The sequence below is a fragment of the Halichoeres trimaculatus genome, unplaced genomic scaffold, assembly GCF_033239565.1.
Source record: "Halichoeres trimaculatus isolate MK-OKI-2021-1 unplaced genomic scaffold, fHalTri1.1 fHalTri1_scaffold_19, whole genome shotgun sequence".
In the NCBI taxonomy this organism is placed as follows: Eukaryota; Metazoa; Chordata; class Actinopteri; order Labriformes; family Labridae; genus Halichoeres; species Halichoeres trimaculatus.
In genome coordinates this window covers 2861044-2887904 of record NW_027437197.1, presented here as the reverse complement: position 1 = coordinate 2887904, position 26861 = coordinate 2861044, and the positions used below count along the sequence as shown (strand labels likewise).

General features: G+C 39.9%; 3 protein-coding genes across 4 annotated transcripts in view; 1 reads left to right on the top strand and 2 right to left on the bottom strand.

The window, feature by feature from the left end:
- Positions 1 to 2336: 2336 nt before the first annotated feature.
- cyp27a3 (cytochrome P450 family 27 subfamily A member 3) lies at positions 2337 to 11642 on the bottom strand. The gene is made up of 9 exons (XM_074694286.1): positions 11218 to 11642; positions 8821 to 9011; positions 8470 to 8669; positions 6237 to 6434; positions 5876 to 6039; positions 5637 to 5803; positions 5477 to 5558; positions 5190 to 5396; positions 2337 to 3117 (listed from the first exon to the last, which is right to left on the bottom strand). The coding sequence occupies exons 1-9, from the start codon at positions 11452 to 11454 to the stop codon at positions 2998 to 3000; spliced, it is 1566 nt and encodes a 521-aa protein (XP_074550387.1). The 5' UTR covers positions 11455 to 11642; the 3' UTR covers positions 2337 to 2997.
- Positions 11643 to 13246: 1604 nt separating this feature from the next.
- eaf2 (ELL associated factor 2) lies at positions 13247 to 16224 on the bottom strand. The gene is made up of 6 exons (XM_074694287.1): positions 16026 to 16224; positions 15506 to 15600; positions 15182 to 15318; positions 14731 to 14903; positions 13709 to 13957; positions 13247 to 13624 (listed from the first exon to the last, which is right to left on the bottom strand). Exons 1-6 carry the CDS (start codon positions 16126 to 16128, stop codon positions 13581 to 13583), a joined length of 801 nt encoding a protein of 266 aa, XP_074550388.1. The 5' UTR covers positions 16129 to 16224; the 3' UTR covers positions 13247 to 13580.
- Positions 16225 to 19253: 3029 nt separating this feature from the next.
- arhgef49 (Rho guanine nucleotide exchange factor 49) overlaps positions 19254 to 26861 on the top strand; it is a 69749-nt gene continuing 62141 nt past the window's right edge. Inside the window, exon 1 of one of the 2 annotated variants that reach the window (XM_074694796.1) lies at positions 19254 to 19504. The gene's annotated coding sequence lies outside the window, so the exon portion shown is untranslated. Of the gene's footprint in view, positions 19521 to 26861 lie in introns of both variants that reach the window. The other variant, XM_074694798.1, reaches the window with a different exon arrangement.

Sequence of the window (26861 nt, the reverse complement as noted above, 5' to 3'; positions counted from 1 at the left end):
AATTAAAATAATAAAATAAAAGTTTAATTTTTTTCCAAAACTTGTGTAAGAGAATTTTCATATTTATATTTTATATTTAAATTTATATCAAGATTGCAAATTTATTTTAAAGAATATATAAATGAAATAAAAATCAACTTTAAAAAGAAAACTATAAAAATGAGAAAATGTAAAAATGCATCCAAAGTGAAATATCAAAGCACCAGAGCTGAAAGTGTAAACATCTCCACCCAGACTGGATTCACCTGTAACATCACCTTTACTGAGTTTACCTGTTTAAATATTTAAGTGTTGATAGAAAGAGCTTCTTCATGTAAAAAACTGATCCATAACAAAAGTTTTATGTCAACTTAATCTCTCCATGTGGTCATTAAAAGTCACATTTCGGATCCTAAAACTGCAGACATGAACTCTGTCCCTCAGGCTGTTTTCATCAAACACGAGTCATTCAAACATCCTGACATGTGAAAGACATTAGACGTCACATGATGGACAAATTTAATGTGGTTAAAATCTGGCGCCTGCTTAGGGTCAGAGGTCACAGAGGGCATCCCACTGGACAGATACACAAAGGTGTTTGTGTCTCAGAGCAGAAGCTGCCTACATCACGGCTTTGAAATGAAAATAAAAAAAACGGGTAAGATCACTTCTGCACAATGTTTTCTTTCTGGGATGTGCTCCATTTTTTCTTAGATTTCCAAAATTAGAAAAAAAAATATTTCATTTATTTATTTATTTTTATTAAAAAAAAGGTTGAGAAGTCAACAAAAGTGTGTTGTTTTCTCACGTGAGGAAAGTAATCGACATGCCTTTTCTAAAACCTCTTAAAAAGTCTTTAAGCTTCTGCTGCGCACTCAAAGGTCCCGTATCCTGCTCCTTTCCTGCAGTTTAATCTGGATCATTGATGTCTTCATGAAATGGTAGTAACATGTTTTGGTCCAAAAAGCCAATAAATCAAGCACAGCAGCATTGTTTCCAGGCTCTCATAGCCCCTCTGTTCAGAACGCTCTGATTTAGTGGGCGTGGCCTTCATATGTAAATGAGCCACCGCTGATACCGCCCCGCTCTTCCACGTCACTGAGAGCGGCGCCAGGAGCTCGGAGTGCACAATGTTTAGAAAACAGCAAAGCTTGTTTACTGTAACATTACAGGCTAAAACAACAGGCTAACTGCAGCTAAAGTTAGCATCCTGAAGCTAACACAGAGACAGGGGGGACACTGAGGAAAAGCTCTTCCATCTGCTCCACAGCACACAGCATTTAAAATACTCACATTTCCAGGGTCCCAGGTTTGTTGGAGGATGGTTGGTAATGCGCCTGGATTCAGGACCAGTCTATTGGCTAGCCCTCTGTTGGACTGTCCAAAGTTGGAAAAGCAGTCGGCCGTGAAGTGACTAGCACACACATGCACAGTTTTACTGAGTGTAGCTGGAACATTTCCTTGATAAATGAACTCTAGACACTTAGACTGTCTTCTTCTGAGATGGGAAGCTTGAGCATGGAACTATGTGACTGTTTACAGCCAAAAACAGAGCAGTGATGGCTCTTCAACTTTGACATTCTCTTCCCCAGCTGGAGCAGGGGTTCAAGGTATCTGCTACGGTGGACCAATCAGGTCAGACTTGCTCCTGATTGGTCAAAAAAGGGAATCGCTGACGTCGGCAAATCCCTAAAATCCAAACAGCTGGTTTTAGGTCAGGATTTTACATTCACAAGCTCTACTAAGAACAGGTTTTGTCATTAAATATCACATTTTGTGGGCTGGGAGGAAAGACAAAGACACACTAATTTCACTAAAAGACTTAATAAAGTGATTTTTGCAGAATATGGGACCTTTAAAAAGGGGATAGTTACCATAAAGCCAAGTATTGTGAATGCAAGGAAAAAGACTCTTTATTTACGCTGAGCTCCATCTGTATTTACTCTAACACTGTTGTACAGTGATGTTTACCCTTTTGCTTAAATTTAACAAGTTTTACTTTCATTGCGACACCTGGAGAGCTTGTAGCTTCAGAGAAATACTTGATTCACCCAGAGAGAAACAGGAAATCAAACAGGATTAAAAAAACACTTTGAGAATTTTGAGGATGAAGCTGAAAAATAAACAAGTTTACTCACTGAAAATTATTTATCAGATTATCTCAGCTTTAAAATGACAAGATTTTGATGATATTCCTGATATACAACTTTAAAAACGAGTAATCAACTGTAATATGATCTTCGACCACTAGGTGGCGACAAAGGACAGCTAGTCACATGAAACTGAGCAGGCAAAGGACAAATAGAGACAAATATGTCATGTACTTCCGCCTTTATTTCACAAAATCAGGAGAAATACACGAAATAAAACACATTCAGTGAGGACTCTAATCTTTAAAAGAGGGTGTGCAGTTTGAGAAGCTGATGTTTCAGTCCGTTTAAACTCACCGACAACTTTTGTGAAATACTTATCGACACATATGACCAACTCAGGACTGTAAAAGTTTAAATCCTGCTACTTTAAAACAGTTTTACTTTCTTTAACACAACAATTAAAGACAGGTTTTTTTATGTACAGTGAAAGAGAAGTGACTCAGAAATAACAAAGAGCTCTTAAATTAAATAAACCACTTCTTAATTTTTGGTATTTACATTCAGACTTCTTCTGAGCAGCTTTGTGGGGCCATCAGCCGCAGCTTTAAAACAATAAAATCTTCATTACTCAGCCTTTAACTTTATAATTTTATGGAGGGAACATCCTGTCTGTGTTTAACTGATTTATCTGAGCCCTGGAAACGATGATAAATGAGATTCAAAGCTCCATAAAAACAAAACAACATCTTTTCTGTACAAGCTCCACATCTGCACTCTGCATTGTCCGCTGCAGCTCCGCAGCATTCCTCTCCGTCCTCATGGTGTGAACGCTGCATAAAGAGGTGCTTGGTAACAGGCGAACGCCACAGTGTGAATACTAAAACAGCTCACCGCCGGGCTCACCGCCAGGCTCACCGCGACACTCTCAGCTCCTCCGGTCCAGAAACTGCAGGTTGATCAGTGTCTCTGGACAGAGCAGCGTCCTGGTGATGGGTTTGACTTCAGCTCCTGTAGGATCCGGCTTCACCTCGTAGGTTTTTATCAACTGCAGAAGAGAAAAAGGAGAGTATTTGTTGAGACAGAAAGAAATGAGTAGATTTGTATTTATTTTTCAGCATGAAGAGGGCAGACAGTCAATATTTAGGTTGATAATTGCCCGCTGTTTCGTAAGCTGACGGAGTTATGACTGTGTCTGGGCGAATGCTTGGAGGTTTGTTTGGCTCTCACTGCCAAGACTAACAAAAGTGGAGCAGCCTTTGTGCTCTGGCTGGGCGGTTACTTCAGGTCAGAGCGGCTCTCTGAATGTGGCTAAAGAGTAACGGATTTCTTGGAAGTGGGACGGAGAGAAAAGTCTCATTTGTGGTCGATCCATGAATGTTTGCAGGCTGCAGGAGCCAAAACTACGACTTTTAAAGTTTAGGGAAGTGAGAGGAAACTGAAGCTGCTGATTCATGCTCCTCTCCTGCAGGATCATGAAGTTTTATTTGCCTCTTGCACAATCTAAGATCTGTGTTTAGTTCTATCAATAAAATATCGACTGATGAGCACAACTCACGCTGCCAAGCTGAACCTGATCGGAACGTCTGGTTCCAGCCTGACCCTGATCTGATGCCAAAACCCCTGAGTCCAATCAGGAACTCAAACAGGTACAGGAATCATTTTCACAGCTGATGAAACACAGTGCTGTGAAAAAGGACTAGCCTTCCAATGGATTTCATCTGTTTTTTAATGTCAGACAAAAAAGTCCCAGAGAAAAAAAAATCTAAATGAATATTTATTTGATTTATGGAGGTAAGAGACCAAACCATCCAGGCATTTTTTTTTTTAATTCCAAAATTTAAAAATGTAAAAAATTATTTATTTATTTATTTATTTTGCAAATTTCTAAATTCTTTGTTTTTTTCATTTATCAAATTTAAATTTGATTTGAAATTTTGCAAAATTTTGAATTGAGAAAAAAAAAAACAATTTTTGTACATTTTTGACTTTCCTTTTTTAATTTTTCCACATTTTTAGGATTTCAACAATTTTGTGGATTTTTTGCACATTTTTAACATTTAATTTTAATGTTTTTTTAAATTTTGAAAAATTTGAATTAGGAAAAAAAACAATTTTTGTACATTTTGACTTTCCTTTTTTTATTTTTCTGCATTTTTAGAATTTCAACAATTTTGTGGAATTTTTGCCGATTTTTAAAATTTTATTTTATTTTTTACTTTTTTGCAAATTTTGCAAAATTTTAAAATTATTATTTTTTTAATTTTTGTAATTTTTTAAATTACAAAAAGATTGAATTTCTCAGCAAATGTTTGAAATTTAGAAAAATGGCCATCTTTGAAATTTCTAAATTTTTTTTTCAAATTTATTCAGTTTTTAATTTTTTTTTAAATATTTTCAGTTTTTTTGAAAATCTAAAAAAAATAAGACATCACATACACAATTTTATTAATTTATTTAATTAGTTATTCACTAGATTTTTACTATGTAAAGAATTTTGTGTTTTTTCTCTTTATAGTAAAGACAGAGTAGATTTTGTGTCTCCTAAATGACTTTAATCCAGGTGAGCTGAGGAAATTTGGCTCCTATGAAAGTAAAGGTTGCAGACCCCTGGTATAGACAATGAAAAAAACACTTTGAAGTGTTTGGAGAAACTTAAGTTGATGCAGGTTGACCTGTGTTTAACATCCGTGTGATTTGAGAGAGGTCAAAAACCCACAGAAGTTTCCTCAGGATGCTGGTTTGGCTCAGGCCTCAGGAGAAAGAGATTTGGATCAAATTAGTCTTTTAAATTTGCTGACAAATTCTTGGATGACAGAGCTTCCAACTTTGTGGCAAAGGAAAGAGAGTTTCAGCTCAACAATGCTCTCCTCCTCAAGGCGAAGCCAGTAAAGAAACGTTTCCAGCTTGGCTCTGTGGACGGATCCCTGACCTCGATTCAGTCCAGTACCTTTGGGACAAACTGCAGCCAGGCCTCACGATCAGCCTGACTGAGAGGAAATCCCTGTGGCACGGTCCTGACCTTTTGGTAATGGAACGATTTGTTTGTGGTTTTGGAAAGACCTGTTCTTGTTATGAGTCAGTTTCATTCTGGGGAAAGCAGGAAGGAGACGCTCTTACCCTGGAGAGCAGGAGATACATCTCCAGCTCAGCCAACCGTCGACCGAGACACGCCCGGATCCCGAAACCAAAAGGCACCGACCCAAACGGGTGCTGCTTGAACTTCTCCTCGGCGCCTCTAAGCCAGCGCTCCGGCAGGAAGGTGTGAGCGTCCGGGAAAATGTTCTCATCGTAGGAGGCGGCGTAGTGGCAGAGGTGGAAGAGCGTCTGAGGGAGGATAAAAAAGCTGTTATTCCTCACTGAATGAAACAGTGAAGGAGACAGTGACGCAGTTGTTTTCATCTCACCTCTTTGGGGAAGACGTGATCTCCAACCACTACTTCATTTTCAGCCGTGATCCTGGCGTTTCCTGGAACGACTGGGTAGAGCCTGGAGAGCACAGAGAGGAGTCAGAGCGTCACAGAGTCCTGTTTCCTGAGCTGAGGTCACTTCAGAGGCTCTGTTTACCGCAGCGTCTCTCTGATGATGGCCTTCAGGTACGGCATGTGTGAGATGTCGTCGCTCATTGGCACCTTCTCTCCTGGACAGACGCTGATAACCTCCTGGTAGAGCTTCTCCTGGATCTCCGGCTCCTTGGCCAGGTGGTACAGACACCAGGAGATGGTGTTGGAGGTCTGGGAACAAACAGAGCTTTAGCGTAGCTGGACCTGCTAGCTGTTGATGCTAAAGGCTCAGGCTGTACGTACGGTGTCGACTCCTGCCAGCAGGAGCTCGGTGATGCTCCCCAGGATCTCTGTGACCGTCATCTTATCGCTGAGCAGCAGGTGTGTGAGGTACGCCCCCTCCACGTTCTGGTCCAGGTCCACCTTCTCCTCGATCTCCTTCATTTTCTTTTGCACCAGCTCCTCAGCTGTTGACACAACACAACATCCTTTTTTAATCTCCTCTTGGTGATAAGCTGGAATCAGGGCAGTAGGACCCGTGATGTGGACTTTGACCTTTGACGACTTTAAATCATGTGATTACGACAGAGAGAAGCAGCCACGAAGCCTGAACTCCAGTGACCTTTAGGGTCAGCAAACACGCAGAGCTGTCAGCGCCACTCACCGACTTTGAAGAGATAATCCCAGCTGACCACAAACTTCTTCCAGTACGGCAGGTAGGGCCAGGTGGACTTGGGGAAGAGGACCAGGATCGGGGAGAGCCTGAACATTTCTCCCACGTTGAAGATGAACTTCTGGGTTTCCTCCGGCACCTCCTGGTTCATGCAGCCCATTCGGCTCTCGAACAGCACCGAGCAGATCCCTGCAGGAGGAAACAGTCAGGAGACGCTGACTTTGTGATAAGGGACTCACGTTATCTAATCAGCTTTCAAGGCCAGTCAACGTCTGTCGACACCCTGAATTAATTCTGAGGAACTAACTGGTTTTTAAAGTCGGGAAAGAGCTGAAAGTTTTCCTGTGAAATTCACAAAAAAAGCCCCAGTGAGCGGTGGAAAAGCTCCTCTGATTTCCCGGCACAAACTCACTGAAGGGAGTTATTTCCAGGAGCTGATGTGTGAAGCGGTGAAAGAGTCAAGGACGCTTGAATCAGGCCTGATAACGTTTCCTCTATCATCAGCCGAGGCTCTTATCCTCATTATCTTAGAGTGAACATGTCAGTCTCATGTTTGCTGCCCTTCATTCTTAGTTCTTTGGACCCTGCACTTGCAGATTTTTCTTCTTCAAAGTTATTTTCAGGATTTTTGTGAAGACAAAACAGTGGACAGAGCAGGAAACAGGGCTGCACAAGCTAACTGCTAGGCCACAACAGAGCCCAATAGTTACAAAATTAACCATGATGCTAAACCAAGGTCTTCAACCTGCAGCTCTTTGACTCCTTTGCAGTGGCAAAACAAGGAACAAACAAAAAACAAGAAAAAAAAGAAATTTATTTATTTTTCAAATATTTGAAACATTTAAAAATTTCATAATTGTTCAAGATTTTTTTTTTGGCCTATATTTTACCTTTTTGAATTTTTTCCCAATTTTTGAGATTGTTTTGAATTTTTTTGTGCCAATTTATGATTTTTTTTGTTTTTGTTTTTTGCCAATTTTTGATTTTTTTTTTTACAAATTTATGTATTTTTGATTTTTTTGCCAATATTTATTTTTTTTGATTTTTTTGCCAATTTATGAGATTTTTTAAAATTTCTAATTATTATTTTGAATATCTGAAACTTTTTGAATTTTTTGCCATTTTTTGAGATTTTTTTTAGTTTTGCCAATTTTTGAAACTTTTTGAATTTTTTTGCCAATTTTTGATCATTTTTTATTTTTCTACCAATTTTTAATTTTTTTGCCAATTTTGGACTTTTTTTTGCCAATTTTTGAAATTTTTTGAATTTTTTGCCAATTTTTGAAATCTTTTTGAATCTTTCGCCAAATTTTGAAATTTTTTTAATTTTTTGCCAATTGTTGAAATTTTTGCAACTTCTTGAAATTTCCTTTTTTTATTGTAGCATTTTTTTGAATGTCTTTTTGTTAATATTTGCAATTTTATTAATTATATAAAAAACTTACACATCACATTAAATTTTATAAATTAAAAAATATATATCTCAACTCATATAGATCATAAGTTATTCACTAGGTTTAACAATGTAGAGAATTTAATCCACTATGTTGTTTTCTTTATTGTGACAATAAAGTAGATTTTGCAGCTCATGACTGACTTTAATCCAAGTGAGCCTAGGAAAAATGTGTACACAGTGTTTGGAGCATGTTTTAGTGATACTTGTGCAAAATTATCAACAAGTGCAGATTCTGTCAAACATGCACCACAAAAAAATGAAATCTAAGCGTGTATTTATGTCTTATTTTAGTAAAAAAAATATGTTGTATTAGGCTTAGTAAGAGCCACATTCACCTGACACAGGAAATGTTTTACTTGAAGATGTGAAAAGACTAAAATGATTAATTGATTTTAAAGAAGTAAAAATATCTGCAATAAGAAGTTAACTTTTCTAGCATTTCCAACATGTTTTTTTCTTTTTAGATCTTGAAATTTGACATTTTTTTCTGGCTTATGGTAAATCTGGTAAGGCATTTTCTACTAAAGATAAAACATGAGGAAGCCAGAAGGAAGCAGTCAAAAAAACTTGTGACTGAGTGACTGACTGACTGAGTGAGTGACTGACTAAGTGACTGACTGACTGACTGACTGACTAACTGACTGACTAACTGACTAACTGACTGACTGACGTGCATTTGTCCTCCAGTAACCTCTCTCTAACTGAAAAGGGTGTTTTTCGGTATCTAAAAAAAAGAGGCGTTGTTTCATTTGTTTGTCGTCTGCTGACCTTCAAAAGCAAATTTGTAGAGCTCCCCAGTCAGGTCGTGGACCATGACTCCCTGCCCGCTGGTCTCCCTCAGCCAGGCCACTCTCTCGATGAAGTCTGTCACCACCTGGTTGATGGTGTTGGCGTAGGACGAGACGTGTTTGGGCTTCAGCATCCGAGGGTTCAGGATGCTGCGAATGCGCTGCCACTTTGCACCCATTCTGTAAAAAAAGGAGCGGATTGAAGGCATCGGTTGAGCTGTCAGAGTGAGATCAGGATGTTTAATGTCAGCACAGAGTGGAACAGCTCTTCAACCACAGCTTTAAAGTCTTAATCAGGCTCAGGCTTAATACAATAACAGTGTCTTCCTACTCTGTGAGGGGTCCGTGGGCCTGGTTCCTGAGCTCTCTGTAAGTCCTCCAGTGGGGCATGTCTGTGCGGATCGGGTGCCGGCCCTCCTGCCTCAAAACCTGCTCTATCAGGTCAGCCGTGGCCACGTTCACCAGAACAATCGGACCGTACTTTGACTTCCACATGGGTCCGTAGATCTTCTTGTGCTCGATCTGAAAACAGAGAGTGAAACAGAAATCAGATATCAGAGGATGAGTTCACAGACTGATTCAGGGATTCCTACAACATATGAACATGTAGAGGTTTGAAAATCTGCACACGCTCAGTCTGAACATCCAGGTCTGATACTTTACATCAATGTTTACAATATGTGAAAGCAGAACACCCCCTCTTTAAGATGCATTCAAGGAGAAGCATCGGTGTTACATAACAAAAGAGAGTATTAAAGAAACTGAACATAAAGCCATGCATGGATTACCTAAAGACTAGGTTTCAAAGAGTTAAAGGGCCAATACAACAATTCACCTCTCAATGTGACTCTGCAATTGTGTTTTTTCGGGGGAAAAATTGGAAACAACACTAAGAAAGGCACAAAACAACTAAGAGATGTCAAACAACAGCCATCAGCTACAAACAGACATGTGTCCCTAAGATATTTTGATAAAGTGCAGGGGTCTGCAACCTTTACTGTGAGCCATTTAGCCTCAGCTTACCGTGATTTAAGTCATCTGGAGCCACAAAATCAACTTTATCTTCACAATTAAGACAAAAAGGTGTAAATTATTTTTTACATAGTAAAAAATCTAGTTAATAATTACCTAAAACTAATTTTTTTTTGTGTTTGTAAAATGTACATCTTATTTTTCTATTTTATTAGATTTTAAAAATATTTTTTTTAAAAACAGAAAAAATTGTAATATGTTACAATTTAAAAAAAATGAAATTTCAAAATTTTGCAAAATCTTGTCCAAAAAATGAAACTTAAAAAATGTGCAAAAATTTGGAAAAAAAAAACAAATTTTCAGATTTCATAAATTTAACAAAATTTTATATAGTTGCTAATATTTAAAAAAATATTTTAAAATTTGCTATTTTTAAAGAATTTTTTTTTTAAAGAATTTAAATAATTCGCAAAAAATATATAGAAATAAAAAAAAGAAAATAAAAAATTGCACAAATTAAAAAAAATTGAAAAAAAAAATTGAAAACTTCATTGCAAAAGGTGTTGCATATTTAGTTTGACAAAATCTTAACCCTTGACTTTTTTGTGTGTCACTGCTGTAACCATCAATACCCCCTGTCAGAAAAATAAAAATTCTTTATTTCAATAATATTTCTATAAAGCTACAAGAAGCCACTGCAAAGGGGTCAAGAGGCTCCAGAGCCGCAGGTTAAAGACCCTTGATATAGGGGGACACAATCTACAAATATATTTAAAAAAGGCATAAGTGACTGCACAGGACAAGGAAATAACAAAAGGGAAAAAACAGTGACAAAACTACAAACAGAGCGGAAGCAGAATTTAAAAAAGACTTGGAAAAAGTTGAAAAAGAAAAAATGAACTTCAAATATACTCAGAGTGATGTTTAAGAGATAGAAACTCCATCAAGAAACAAAAGAGAAGAGATAGAGCAAAACAGGAAGTGAACAAAAATCAAAACAAGGACCCCCAAAAAACTACAAAAGACAAACTGAACTACAAAAATATTTAGAAAATCTACTTTTTTTTCTTATTCAATGAAGATAAACACAACACAGTGACAGATAGCACACAGCGTGCAGAATGCAACCACAAGTGTGCATAAAACCAGACAAAACAAGAACTGACAGCACACTGCAGCAAGGAATGCTGTGTGTGTGAGAGAGTGTTTCCAAGGGGTACGAGTGAAACAAAAGTGGTTTGAGAGAAACTGAGAGGGTCAAAAAGTTGGAACAAATCTCAGAGCAATGATATTTTTTTCCTTTCACCCCAAAACTTCAAAACTTTAAAACATCACAAATAAGCTCAACAAGCCCACAGCATGCAGGAAGTGTGCAGGCTGTCACTTCCCATGTGTGACAATACAGTCTTTGTTTATAACACACCATACCTCCCCTGTGACCCACTTGGGTCAAGTCCAAGTCCAAGAGAACTACTTTCTACTACAAACCCCTCTGCACAGAAAACCAAATGTTATCAGAGACCAGAGGAGGCTTGGATAAATGTGAGCTGCTGTCAGGAGAACAAACTCAGCTGATCTACGTTGTGTTTGGCTCATTTAATCTATTTCAGATGCATTAAACAAAGAATGGAGTCTGGGTTATGCTATGGAGAGACTGAGAGTCGGTGCAGGAATCTGGGTTACAGATAAACACTGAGTGCACTGCCGGTCAAACACACGCACACGCATCCAGCAGCACATTACCAACCCCGCTCACCTGCATCTGCTGCGTCGTTTTGAAGTACCCCTTAATGAAGAGCCAGTTCAAGGTGGTCAAGAAACTCGGCCCGCCTAAATCCTCCATGGTCTTCAGCTTGACGTTGTCCCCCATCACGGTGGCGGAGGATGCGTCCCGGCTGCGTACGTCCCCGTAACTCCCCGCGGCTCTCTGGACCCCGCGGTACCGCTGACGGTTCCTCCTCAGGCTGATGTTGATGAGACATTTTCTGAGCATGTTGCCCCCCCTGAGCTGAGCCGGTCTGGTTCCTGTTTGAGCCCTGCAGCCCCCGGTGTGCGTCTCTGCGGAACGAAGGCTGATAACAAGGTCTGCAGCGCTCCGCGTATTTATAGACACGGATATCCCAACCTCTGAGCGCTGCTCTGGACTTTGTTACTCCCATAAATTTCCTCAAAGGGGAAAAAAGAGTCGTACACTCACGAAGCAGCAGCTTTAACACATACAAACAGTCCCAGACCCGGAAAACCGGTTTGTGACGCGCATGGTCTGGTAGGTCTATCTTATCTTGTTCTGTCAGGCGTTTGACTTTGAATATTTTTACCAACTTTTGGGACACTTGGCACGAAATTCAGAGCTTCACAAGTCCAACCCTGGACCCTAAGCATGCAGGGAGAGTAAATACTGCTAAAGAGTGTTTGTTAAATAATAAAACATCCAAACATCACACAGCAGGTGGCTGATTTAGTTTTATCTGCCAAGTTTATGCGTTTATTAACTGTTTTGAGCCTTCGAGTCCTAAAACACTGATCCAAAACCAGAGAAAATCAAACACAACAAAAGTCTCAGATACTTAACTTTCTGTTTGCATGGTTTTATATAAAGCTAAATCCATATTTTTGCTTATTTTTGGACAATAGTGGATGAAAAACGCATTGTAAATAGTGGAAACACAAGCATAAACATCTCAAAGGGTTGCAGAAATATGACCCTGACATCCAAATTCAAGGAAAACAAGGATTTCATCTTTATCTCACTCCTGCGATCAATAAATGATAATTTTGCATTTGTGTTTACATTTCCAGGAACCGGTCTCTTCGTGGAAGCTGTAAAACTTTACAGCGAAAAAAAATGCAGAATAACTCTGAATATGTCTGAATCACAAATTCCAAAACAACAACAAGAAAACAAAGAATCCAGTAGCAGAAAATAGTATTAAAATCTTTATTTTCTACATAGAAACTACTCGCAAAGAGTTTACAAATGATTCTCCGAGGCTGACGTTCGTCTTAAGACTGAAAAAAATATGAGTACGTTTCTGAATTCAAAGATATTTTCATCTCATTCTCACTGAATCAGTCAGCCCTGTCGCCAAAGACAGGCTGGAACATAAACAGCAGCTTCCTGTTTCCTCTGGAAGCTCAGCAGAGATAAATGTCTTAACAAGCAGAGAGCCTGAAGGCACGAAAAGTCAGAGACTCACATTAAAGAAATGCATCGAAGGATTTGGCTCCTGTTTTTTAAGGATATCAAATAAATTACACAATTTACTGTTGGTGGAAACATAAATAATGATTCAAGTACTGCAGGTTTAAAGCTACAAAGCGTAACCCAGAATATGTCGACACAAGAAGGCCGTGTGCAGAAACCACTGATTTTCTGATTCAGCAAAGTTTAAGACTTTTTAGATTCTTTAAGCAAATTTAATATTTAATGAAAACAAGGTCAGACAAAGTCAAAAACCTGCTTCTATCAATGCTTTTTCAGTCACAGAGTCAGCTGCTCAAAGTGAAACAGCTCACAGGAAGCATTGAGCAGCTGACGAGAGCTTCAGATTGTAAGAAACATCCACAGATGAGCTGCTGAGTCCGTCTCTGACTTACTGTTTTACATTTCAAAGAGACAGCACATCAGCTTTTGTTTCCACTGTGGACTAATAATTTAAATATAATTTAAGTATCTTTAGAATAAGTTAGGTTCCAGTAATCAAAGTCTTCTTAAAGAAGTTTTGGTTTCTCTTTTGATGAATAAACTTCTCTGACATCCATCCACACTAAAAGAAAAGATCCTTCCACTCTGGCTCTGATATGCTTGGTCAGTGTAACCACACGTCCAGTGAGATAAACATTACACACTTTGTCACTTTTACTGGCACTATTACACCACGTCTCTGTAACATCCAGTCTTCACACAAAAAAAAGATCATTACCGAGTAAATGTGAGATCGTTAAATAAGACAGTTTGACGGCAGAAAGGTAAAGAATGTATTTGCAGGGAGGATTATGGGTATGGAGATAAGACGGTCTCACATTGAAGGAAGCAAAGCACTGATATGTCTGTGGCTGTTTGTTTACTCCTCACGGGTCATTCTCACAGTGTCCACAGGGGGGCGCACCTCTGCTTGTTCAGTCACTTTCACTGCCTGATTCACTCAGCTGCAGGTCGTTCTCTGAAAGGCAGAAGTGTGGGTTAAATACACACATCAATCAAAAACTGAGGCTTTAAATCTTTTGGTTTTTCGACGTCTACTCACTGAGTGTGTTCATGAGTCCTCCTCCACTCTCCTGGTGGCGGCTGCTGTTGATGCTGCTGCTGCTGGTGGTGGTGGTGAGGATCGGCATGCTGTGCTCCATGGTGACGGTCCCCGGTGCAGGAGTCTGCTCATCCTCTGAGTCGCTGCTGCTGGAGCTGGCGTCGCTGCTCGAGGATGAGGAGCTGTTGGAGTCTGAGGAGCTGTCGCCGCTGCTCATCTGCTCCATGACACGAGCCTCTGCCATCAACTCTGAGAATACAAAGATGAAGATATGTATGACATGATATGATGTGAGGCGCCGCCCTGTTGGCTATGGCTGCCTTTTGCAGCCTACTACTTTTTCTCCTGTGTTTGTCTGGAGATCCTACATGTAACCATGGCTGCATCTTTTACATGTGAAATCAGCTGTTAGCAGCCTGTAGCATGTCAATGCTAACTGGTGCTAGGCCGGATGTTTCCCCACAAGGTGAGGAGAAGGAGGTGAGGACGATGTGCTGGTTCTCAGGTGTGAGCTAAGAAGTGACAACATGGACCTGTCCTTCCATCCATCGTTATTGGGAACGTAAGATCTATCTCCAATAAGATGGACGAGCTAGCCGTGCTAACCCAGCAACAGAGGGAATACCAGAAGGCAGAGTAGTATCATGCTATTCAGACATGGCTAACAGAGCTAACATCAGACACCAACGCCACATTGGAAGAGCTTCACCTGCTGTGAGCAGACAGGATCCAGGAGACAGAGACTGAACAGACTGCTGAAGAAGCTCAGTCCTGGACCCATCTATTTTCTTATGGAGCTTTTTACACTTTCTATACACTTTCTTACTTTGGTTTTCTTGATTGCTGCTGTGACTTCAATTTTGTTGTACTTGTTACAATGACAATAAAGCTCTATTCTGTTCTATTCTACTCTATACTAAACAGCAGCTGTAGAAACTTATGTGTTGTAAACATTCAAAACAAAGTTGCTAAGATTTTAAAATGAATAAAAGTCATTAGTTGAGAAGTTCTCATGTTGTTACCTCTCTCGATGTCGTCCATGGGGGATGCAGGGGAGGTTTTCTCTTTGGGAGGAGAGCTCTTTGAGCTAGCTGAGGTCTTGCTACTGCTGCTGCTGCTGCCGCCCTTCATCTGCTGGCTGAGGCGACTAGTCTGCTGCTCCAGGCGAGAATGGATCTTACTGCTGCCCTCAGCTCTGGAAACACACACACAGTGCAACAATGACGTGAAATATTTCATATGAAATGAAGATAACAGCAGAATGTTGGCTAAATGCATTCTGAAAACCATTTCTTTTAACATATCTGAGAGGATACAACTATACCACATTACCCAGCAGCACCAGTGACATTTACACATCAGAGACATTTATTGCAGCCTTACTGACCTCACACAAACCTAAAAAACATATTTCTTTACCTGTGGTTTCACTGTGTTCCTATACTCTGGATTACAAAAATATTTTGAACCTACCTGGTTTTCTTCACGACTATGTTGCTGTTGAGTTTCTCCAGCCTGTACTCTCCTGTGTCGTGGTTTACAATGAGGATGCATTCTTTCATGTATGGTCTCTTTGATCCCTTGAACACAGTCACAGGCGCATTTGAACCCTACAAAAGCCAACAAGAGAACAGAAAAGATCTCAGAAAATTTACCTTTGCCTTTTAAATGCCAGAAACAGACCACATAATTACTTCTCCCCATGTGAGAGAAGCATGAACTAGAAAAAGATAATCTGAAGTGTCATTTCTTAGCAGGGAGTTCATATTAGGGTGTTAAACAGCATCAAACACCAACCTCTAAATTGGGTAATGTAATCGTGACTTGCTCTCCTTTGCCCACTTCAAGCTCTCCTTCACATGTTGTGTCAATGGATGCCGGTTTGAAGTCATCTGCAAAAATAAAGAACAAAAACAGACACATAATAATTATTTCGGCAGGTTTAAAGTATTTATATGAAGCTATATTTGTAAATATTTCTTTAAATGAGGCAATTCTCTACTCCAGCCGCTAGATGGTGGTGTTGTGCAGTCTGACGCAGTGCTAACACGGGCTAACACTTTGACAGCAGTCGCAATCAGAGTTTGTTAGACAGAAAAATAAACTTCATCAACAAGAAATAAAATAAACGAGCAGACCCGTCAGCGTGTTAAAACGTGACAACAGTAGACATAGACTTAAAAACTGTCGAGCTTAATTACTTCCCTAAATCATGAAGCAGCTGCGTCTGGTATTTAGCTCCGAAGCTAACTAGCATGCTATCACGTCGCTCACAACCGTTAGCTCCGTTATCCAGTGATTTAAAAAGCCCACTTACATCGAACTGTGTGGAAGGCACTTTTAGGACGTTTCTCAAACGTCTCTCCTAATTTCAGGACATGTTCTTGATTGTCAAAGTTGGAATAAGCTGTTCCATTCATCCTGAGAGTTTCATGAGCTCTAAACTTTCTGCTGCTCTTCGTTAGCCCCTGACCATGTATGGCAGCGATATGACGACAAGTGGTCCCGCCTTCTCTTTGCTGTGATTGGTTAAAGATAGCTATTCCCCTTTTTGATTGGTTTAAAGGATGTCATACAGAGAGCGTCATGAAAGGGCAACTTCAGGGCATGTGTCACTTTGGTTTGGACGTGTAGAAATTAGACTTTTTGGCTTTGTACCCGGATTTTGAGGAGTTATTCAGTAGAAAACAGGTTGAAAAGGGTGAAAAATTATTAAACTGACTCAATCAGATATGAGCAAGTTATCAGATAGACCTAATGTTTTTAAACTTCACTGTTTTAGATTAGCATGAGTGATTAATACAGTTGTTTTTACTCAGTTTAACATAGAAATGCACATGTAACAAGAGTAAATTAGTTAAAACCATAGACTTTAAAAAAATATATATATATACAGTCTATGGTTAAAACACATGGAACATAAGATTGGTCGATTTTTGACGGGAATTAGAAATATAAAACCTTATGTGATCACTGGGTGGGTTATTTCATCCAAACTATGTTGTGAAAGCAAGGTTAAGTTTTTTATTTACATGTTTAAAGCAATTCAAAGAATTTACACAATCAAAAATCATAACATTAAATGTAAATATAAGTGTTCTTTATTTATACAGCCCTTTACAACAACCCTTCGGTGAACCAAAGTGCTTTACAATAGTTGGAAGAAAGCAATAAATACAACAATTAAAAACAAATAGAAGCAATAACAGCAATAAAAACAATACAAGCAATGAAAATAATAAACGCAGTAAGAGCAATAAAATACAATAAAATAAATCAATAAATAAAAAATATTGTATAAGATAAGACTCATTTGGCACAGCTAGGTGTGCATCTGTACATGCTTGTGCATGTTGACTCTGCAAAAGTTTGATTTACAACATATCATCCAATCAAAGCAGCTCAGCTATTGATATTTTAGAAAACTACAGTGTTTGGAGGCTGTAGTCCTTTACCAGGCGGCCCAGGTTCAATTTATACCTGCAGCCCTTTCCCACATGTGACTCCTGACTCGCTTCCTGTTTCCTGCTCTGTCCACTCCCATATCCTCCCTGTGTAAGAGCCTAAAAAGGCCAACATCAACCTGGAAGTCTTTAGTCTTAAAATCTCTATTAAAAAGCTACTTTTTTGTTTAACACTGAGGCATATCTTCTTATTTTGTGCATACTTTTTAAAAGTGAGTATAAGTGACAACAGATATTTATGTTTCAACCCACAGCTCCCATCACTGACTACCTTATAAACTGGTCAGCAGCATCTCTGGGCCGAGCTGTACACCTAATTACCCTATTAGCTTGGACTGCTCTGCTGAGGAGGTCCTGAAGCTCAGGCAGTCGCAGACTTAATGAACTGTTGCAGTGACACTCAGCGACTGCAGTTTGCAGCTCCACAGGCCGCAGGGTCTCTGTGCACCAGTGAAAATAATCTCTTTTCCTTTCTTTAAACTGTTAATGATTCCTAAGCCTTAAATTCCTGCCTTGTCTGCACTTTGCTGAAGCCATATGCTCCGCTGCCTTCAAACATTAAAGGATCAACTTCCGAGACAAGGGGGAATTGTGAGATTACGCAAGTGAATTAGCGCTGATTGTCACAACATGGTCTCCCTCTGTCCACTTGCACTTCACGAGGAGAGTTTGTGGATGTTTTCAGCTCGTGTAGGAATAAAAACAAAGAAGAAAAAGTGGTGTTGAATGCACGGGGGAGGCTTATATTAGTCAGCTATGTAACCTTTGACCTCCGGCTTATAGAGTAAGAATCATGGCCTTAGAGTTCATTGAGTGCAGGAGAAGAGCACAGGTTTTCAGTGCTGTATCCTCCATGTTTTTGTCATTAGAATCTGATTTCTAAGATGCCGCTGTCGTGTTAAATAAGATAGATTGTTAAAGAATAGGCATCCTGTTTCACCGGACCAGTATCCCCTGTGAAAAGACGCCAGCAGGGGTCCGTTTCCATGGCTCGGGGTAAACAGGAGCTGCCCTCTGGTGATATCAGTTACTGTGGTTGCCCTCAGACTGTGGGAGGTAAGGTTTTCTGTTTCCAGGCAACTAGCCACAAGTTCACAATACTGCCGCCGAGAACAAGAAGAGCATCCCAGGATATGAGGTGGAAGCAGCGCAGACAAAGAGACGACGGGAGAGAAGTCTTTACTCAGCGAGGGGCAAAGGGGCCAAACTAAACCATGAAACACTGAGACCTGCACAGCCCACAAAGACTGACAAAAAGTTTTATTACTGACTGACAAACAAGCAACATGTTTACAACTGAGACTGTGTTCAGGATTTTGTCTTCATCGCCCACTTTTCTTTCTCATAAAGCTTCCAGTAGTGAGGAAGAGGAGGAGGCAGCAGCTTTCACTCACATGCAGGGTCAGACTTTTCTCTGAGAGCATCAACAACATGATCTTAAAGAGGCTGAGGAGGGAGCATATGGGCTGAGTGTGACCACAACATGCTTCTTTCATTTCAGCCAATCAGGAGCGGAGTGAGAGCAATTGTCCTATGGCCAGTGCTGCCTTCACTGACATCCAGGAATTAAATATTCTCACTCTACACCTGCCAAAACAGACATTACAATAAAAAATGTGTCATCAAAAAATGTCAAAATTTATTTCAGTCCACACTGTACCTTTAATATATGTTGTAAACTTACATAAATATTTTATGCATTATTATTTAAAAGGTTTAACCACATAGAGGCCTCTAATTAATATCAATATATCACTTATGAATCTTATTTAATCTGCAAATTTAAAGATGGATTCGTATTAACTGGCCCAAAAAATCAGTTGATTAATTGCATGTGGACAAACATGACCTATAAGGCGATGATTGTATAATAAATAATATCACAACAATGATAGTAATAAAAAAAAAGACCCTCAATAATTTCCTTTTATGACTGTAAGATTTAAGAAACATTCAATTGCGATATTTTCCAGCTATAAAAAAAGGAGAAATGCAGAAAGCACTTGTTTTATCAACGTGTAAAACTCTAAGTCTCGATTTTCCGCGCCGCACCTGAACGCAGCACACCTCCCAAGGAGAACCCCAGCAAAGAAAGAGGTCGCGTTTCCAGGATCCTCCGGAAAATCCCCCTCAAACCAGGACCAGGGAGGGACGAAGAGCCGATGCTTGAGAAACACCAGTCTTTCTCTTGTTACTCCAGCCTGGTCTACGTGGATCCGGGTCTGGAAGTTGGTCCAGATTCTTTAATCTGAGAAGACGCGAGTCTTCAACCTGCGCTTTGAATCCGGATCAGGACCCTCCAGTCTCTGATGGAAGTGAAAGCGATCTGAAGGCAAGTCTGAGTCTGAGTGAGTAATCTGCAGAAAATCATGGGAACCATTTTTATTATTATTATAAAAAAATCAGATATTTTAATATGAAATGGTGTTTTTACATCAAAATGTTGCACCTGAACTGTTCCTGTTGAGACCTGATTGATTGTGGTCACCTTGTTTTAATCTAAACTGACATTTATGAGCTCGATTTTAACTCAAACTACCAAATTAGTCCTTATTTGAGAGTTAATTTTACTTTTCTTCCTGCATTGTGTGACTGTGCTGTTCATTTATCTTATTTCTGGTTCCAAATATCTGGATTGAAATGATAAAAAAAAGCATGAATGTCCCTTTAAATGTGCTTCCCTGTTGTGTTAACTGGCTGCACAGGCCTATGAGTGCTGTCATGAAGTGGTTTAGCACAGAACAGCTGTATTATAGGCCTGTTATGATGGTCATTGTGGGTAATTTCATGTCACGAGTCACATCGTAATTCCTACTTCGTTAAAACCCTCATCTGCACAAAAAAGCTTCAAATTTAAGTTGAATTTTTCTCTGATGTTTTAGAAAACTTATTTCTTTTTTTATAGCTGCTGTCTCTTTAAGGCTCCCCGCTCCACAAACCCCCTTCTTTCTGATTGGCCAGCCCTCTCAGGCCTTTTAAGGGCAGACCTTGGTGATTAAGACCCGCTGATGTAGTTCATATTTTTATTCTTTCTCCTGACACATCCATTCTGATGATATCGAAGCCGTTTTTAGACATAAATGTGCATAATTATTGTTTCATGTGAGCTGGCAGGCAGGTGTGGGTGTTTTCCATGACGCTGAAAGCCTTCGTCTGCTCCAGCTTTTGTTCTGTGTCCAGGTTGACTCAGCCTGTGACTCACACACAGGTGATGCTCAGTAATTTATTCGTCAGCTCTGTGAAACGATCTGAAACATTTTCTTTCCTTTCAGCTTGATTGAACTTTTGTTCGGCTAATGAAAACTGCTCTTGATCGCACCACTTCCTCGAGCGTGCATCATCACTGGAGGCAAACACTGTCTGTGGCGTCTGCAGGGTTTTATTTTTTAAATGCCAGTTGAAACGTGTGATTTAGGACTGCACCACGCAGCAGTTTGAAGTTCTCAGTCATCCTCCCGTCGTCCCTCTGTGTGATACTATTTGCTAAATGAAACACGGAGGCTGCTGAGGGAATTAGCCCAGAGTCTCGTGCATCCTCGGGGGAGTCCTTCAGTGCAACATTTTGGGGTTGACTGGGCTGCAGCAGGCAGGTGCATCCAAGCCGTGACTGGAAATGCCTCTGGGGCTGATGGGAGTTCTGGCTGGCTTCCAGGCTGCAATCAGTTAATGTTAATGAATACGGTAAAATCATCTTGTTTGCACTAACAGCGGTTTCGTTGTTTTCCAGGAATGGAAATGCAGGATAATGAACCTCGGGCTCTCTTTGCATGAATAGTTGATGAAAACTGACTTTTTTTTTTTCCACATGTGTCACATGACTGGAAAACCATTTGAACTGTCATGGGTGCTCTCACAAAGACGTGTATTAGTGCTCCTTTAAATGACTAACTGCTTATCCTGCAGAACGTTTGGCGTGCAGGGCGTGAGGCCGAGAGGATCGGCTCATTAAGACGAACTGAAACCTTGACTTATGGATTAGTTTTGGGGTGAAATACTAATTATGACATTTTTGGATTTCTATTTTCTAGTCTGTCATGTGTGGAGGAATTTTGTGCCAGAGTCTGTAATTGAAAAGTTTTTTTCTTTTTAAAGAAGTTTTCAGTTTTGTAAAGAGCGTGCCAAGTAAGATCTCTTTGTTGGGCAGCCATACAAGTGTAGAAAAGTTGATATGATTGTATTTTATGCACAAAAAGTGCCGAACCCTCATGGACAAAGTTGATCTGATCCATGGTCTTTTTTTAAGCTCAGTAGTGAATAATATTCTGCCTTTTCTCTCTGGTTGTGCAGATAAACTCTACTCCTTTTCTGAAACAGAATCCAAGTTTTTCGCAGTCATCAAACCAGAAGAAGTCGGCATTAATCAAAGACATTTTCCTAAAAAGTAAATCTCTTAGGTCATCACAAACTGGACAATAAAATATAAAATGAATCACAGGGTGTATTCACACCTGTGGCTCGTTTAGTTTGTTCCAATTCAGGGGCAAAAATAATCCAATTATACTGGTTTTCACTTGGTTCATTTGTCATCACAAGGTAAAAGTCTTTTACGGTCCAAAGTTGTAAACAAATGCCAGGTGTGATTTTTCTCTCATTGATCAGAAATCATACCTTATCTTCATCTATTCATGTTCTTACCTGGAGAACAGACATGTAGCATCAACAACGTGTGTGGCTCGTTAGCGTTTATCTGGCTCATGTACCAGTGTGCACTTTATGATCAACATACGTAGTTTTTAAGAGTCCCGACTGCGTTCAGGCCAAGGTTATAATAGTTTTGGATTTGTCATTATAGTTTAGTTTTAGTTAGTTTTGACATTTTTTTTCCATTACAGTTTAGTTTTAATTAGTTTTAGAGCGGGCATTCTAGTTTTTATTTAGTTTTAATTTTTGCAACAAGGCTTAGTTTTAGTTTAGTTTTAGTTTAGTTTCAGTTTAGTTTTAGTTTTTTCATACCTTATTTGCCAGGTGCAAGATTCAAAAAGGCCAGAGTAAATATTTTGTAATAGCTACAGTTTATTTTCAAGTCCAAAATAGCGCTCACTGCTCAGTCAATGCTGATACTGAAATGTTGGCTGCTGCCTTAAACACAAGAAAATAATACAAACCTAATATAAAAAATATAAAAAATATATAAAAATAATGTTGACATAAATTACAAAAAAATAATATAAACATAAATTATATAAAACAATATAATATGAGTTTGAATAATTAGAAACTTGGACTCTGTAACAATAAAGTCAGACTCACATGCAGTTAAACTATTACAGATGCTCTAATTCGTTGCTCCTCTATGTTTTTTCGCAGCATAGCGCACAGCCAGTCAGTGCAGTAAACAAGCACGTCCCAGTACGTCGCTATGATGGTGCTGTAGGGCATTGACAACTGCCGAAAACTGTCATAAAATTGGTTGGGAAAATGTATCAGATTAATTTAAATCCTAAAGGCTGTTAATATTGTCAAAAACTATAACCAAGGACATTTTTTCTATAATTTTAGTTAGTTTCAGTTAGTTTTGTGAACACAAGGTGCAGTTTTAGTTTACTTAACATTTTTGTTTTCTTTTCTAGTTTTTATTAGTTTGAGTTAACTGCAATGTATTTTAAATTTTAGTTTTCGTTTTTAGTTTCGTTTTAGTTAACTATCATAACCTTGGTTCAGGCACTTAGATATGGAACTTTATTTCTTCTCTGCTCCACTGCTGTTTGATTCTTCTACTCCTTCTTCTTCTACTGTTCTTACAGCACAGTTGTCAACCGAGCTCATTACTGCCCCCATGACTGCAGTGTGGGCCACAGTTATGAGCCAGTTGTGCCGGTTGCTGTGGCGTTTGTGTTCTCACTACAAATGAACCGCTACACGGTTTGAATAGAAGCGAGCTGAGGCTCTGTTTACACGGAGACTCCCGCAACGATTCTTCCTTTGCGTTTTCAAAAGCCACCCACGTTTACATGAGGACGGCGTGAAAACGATCCGCGTTCATACAACTCCAGGAGGACAAGTCTCCTCTTCTGTTCTTTCTTTTTCTGCCGTTTTGTTGTGTGAGGCGGTCGGCAATCCAACCATAACGCGCATTACCGCCACCTACTGGCTCAACTGGAAATGTGGCTGAGCGCGGAGCCTTCACCTGAAACTGCGAGTGCGCATGCGGTGACGTCAGCGTTTCACCCTGAGACGCTCCGCTCTGTGTTTACACGAAGCTGGATGGGGGAGCGGATTCAGATCTTTCCACTCTGGGGAGCGTTTTCAAAAGTTTGTGGTCTCGTCTAAACGGAAGGCCAAAACGCAACGAAATGTTTGCGGAATCGACCGTTTTCGGCGTCATGTAAACGGGGCCTAAATTCAGAATTTGATCACACAAAATCTTATTTACATTCCTCCAGAGTTGATGTCTCTAATAGTCAAAACAAGTTAAACTTTATTTGTATCGGAATCAGAAATACTTAATTGATCCCTGAGGGGAAACTGCTTTTTACAGTTTACAGTTTACAGTTTCATTTAGCAGATGCTTTTGTCCGAGGTGACATACAACACAAGACGTCTTTCAGTTACAGCTACTCCCTTCAAAAAGTGTTAAAAATAGAAAGTATAAAATACAGAATTATAAGATATAAGAAATTACAAAATATACAAATATCTAAATGTATGAAATTATAAGATAAAATAAATGCTGTACAAGCTTAGAGCAAGATGAATAAAAATAAATAGTTAATAATAGTAATTTAAAACAGCAGATAGGTTAAAAAGATAAATAAAAATAATTGAAGAAATAAATAGATACATGTTTGAGGTATGTTTATGAAAATATGGATCCTTGCATTTATATATTTTGATTTAAAACAGTTAAAATCCCACTCTTGTGACCTCACAGCCAGAGATGTCACCGGTGTTTTAGTGGAAAGTGTGACCCTGTTAACTGGTGCCTCTTTGTCTGACTCATGGTCACTCTGAACTCCAAAACACCAGTTGAAGTTCTGATTTTCTTTTAATTAATGAAATGATCTGCACTTGTGTTTTTTAACTTTAAACGTGACGAACATTCTGATGTCGAACTCTCAGGAAACCTCTCAGAGATTTCCCTCCTCAGTGTGTAGCCCTGCTGCTTCTTATCTGAGCTCTACGGGGATTTAATCAGGGAGGTGATGTGATAAAAGGTCAGGCAGTAGACCTGCGGACTCTTACAGCTTCCTGCTCCACACACACACACACACCTACACGCACACACACGCACACACACACCGAGCAAAGAGTCAATAACGTTTGATCTAATAAGACAGGTCGATGTCAGGGTAAGCCCACAGGAAAGCGTGGCAGGTATACCGAGGCCCCGGGGCCCTCTGGAGTTAATGTGTAAGGTTTCGTCCTCCTGATGCTCTGCATTTGTTTTGGAGCTCGCTCAGCTTGGCCGGACTTTGTAATTAGCTTCCATTAACTTATTGGCTGAGATCAGGTGTTTCTTTAGTTCATTGACTTCCATTTTCTTAAGTAATCGTTATTACTGCTCGTTAAAGGATTAAAGCTGCGTGTTATTAGACGCTTTGTGCCACAGAGCACAGTAATGGACAGAGCAGACTTATCGATGATTAGTTTGAAATGTTAGCGCTATGAAGCAGCAACATGTGGTGTTAAGAAGTGAAACTGCAGTCCCTTTGGTGTCTAATATGTCTGTTCAAAGTCTTTCACCGTCTCAGAGAGATGCGTAAAGGGCAGCCTCCAAGTTGTCCACCGAATATATTTTTTTCAGACACATTTAGTGAGTAATGGATCATTGGTGTCTTCATGAAATGGTAGTAACATGTTTTGGTCCAAAAAGCCAATAAATCCAGCACAGCAGCATTGTTTCCAGGCTCTCATAGCCCCTCTGTTCAGAATGCTCTGATTTAGTGGGCGTGGCCTCCATATGTAAATGAGCCACCGCTGATACCACCCCGCTCTTCCATGTCACTGAGAGCGGCGCCACGAGCTCCGAGTGCACAATGTTTAGAAAACAGAGAAGCTCGTTTACCGTAACATTACAGGCTAAAACAACAGGCTAACTGCAGCTAAAGTTAGCATCCTGAAGCTAACACAGAGACAGGGGGGACACTGAGGAAAAGCTCTTCCATCTGCTCCACAGCACACAGCATTTAAAATACTCACATTTCCAGGGTCCCAGGTTTGTTGGAGGATGGTTGGTAATGCGCCTGGATTCAGGACCAGTCTATTGGCTAGCCCTCTGTTGGACTGTCCAAAGTTGGAAAAGCAGTCGGCCGTGAAGTGACTAGCACACACATGCTCAGTTTTACTGAGTGTAGCTGGAACATTTCCTGATAAATGAACTCTAGACACTTAGTCTGTCTTCTTCAGAGATGGGAAGCTTGTGCATGGAACTATGTGGCTGTTTACAGCCAAAAACAGAGCAGTGATGGCTCTTCAACTTTGGCATTCTCCTCTACAGCTGGAAAGGGGGTTTGGTGGTATCTGCTCTGGTGGACCAATCAGGTCAGACTTGCTCCTGATTGGTCAAAAAAGGGAATCGCTGATGTCGGCAAATCCCCAAAATCCAAACAGCTCGTTTTAGGTCAGGATCTTACATTCACAAGCTCTACTTAGAACAGGTTTGGTCATTAAATATCACATTTTGACCCGCAAATTTCATTAAAAGACTTAATAAAGTGATTTTTATTGTATTTTAGTGGTATATTGATCCTGCCAACGGGTTTGGGATCCAGAGGGTTTTTTCAAAACTAGCTGGACTAAGTTAAAAGGACTAAATAAGCTTTAACTATTATTTTTTACTATTCAGTGTTGTTAGGACACAAAACAGCAAAGTTTATCTCCAAACCCAAAAATCCGATTGGGACTCGGTATTGGCCGATATGCAATATTAAATACCGGGGGCAAAAAATGCAGATCGTCACATCTCTAGTTTTAAGAAATGAAACTGCACTCCTTGAAGTGTCCACTAGGGGCTGGCTGCAGAAACACAGCAAACCACACATACACCCATTCACAAAAACAGATTAAAACAGCAGAAATAAACACATTTCCAGGTCTGTTCATAAAAACTTTCCTACTTCCTGCTTTGAGTCTGGGTCACATGATCTAAAACGGCACAAAGCAGAGTGATGAAGTCTCAGGCGTCAGTCAAAAGGCACTCAGCCCTCTCAGCCTTGATGACGAGAACGCCACCTTGATTCGAGAGCGCCGCGAATACCGCTGAACGAAAGCACGAGGAGATTTCCAAGAATGTGGCCTTGATGCTGCAAAGAAAGGTCTGATTCACAGTTTTTATTACATCTGCAGGAAAAAATGAGCTCAGTGATGATGATGATGATGATGAAGAATGAGCTTCAACCCTCGAACGCTGAACCCGTCGTCCCCTGAGATCCTCTTTTGTTCCTGCAGAGTAAACTGTAACTCAGCCTCTTGTGTCGTGTTACAACATCAGTCACAGCTGCATGAGCGACGGTGTGTGTCCCTCTGTATGAGCATCTGTGTGTGTGTGTGTGAACAATCAACAAAGGGCATTGTGGGTTGATGACAGTCAGGAGTCCCTATCCCAATTATGGACAGGCTCTAATTACCAGAGGAGTAATTAACAATCAGGCAGCTGAGGCGACAATAAACAGCCTGGAGAAACGCTGCTGCAGAAGCTGAAACAGTTAATTATATCCTGTTACACTGCGAGGGGATGAAGCGTGTAGATG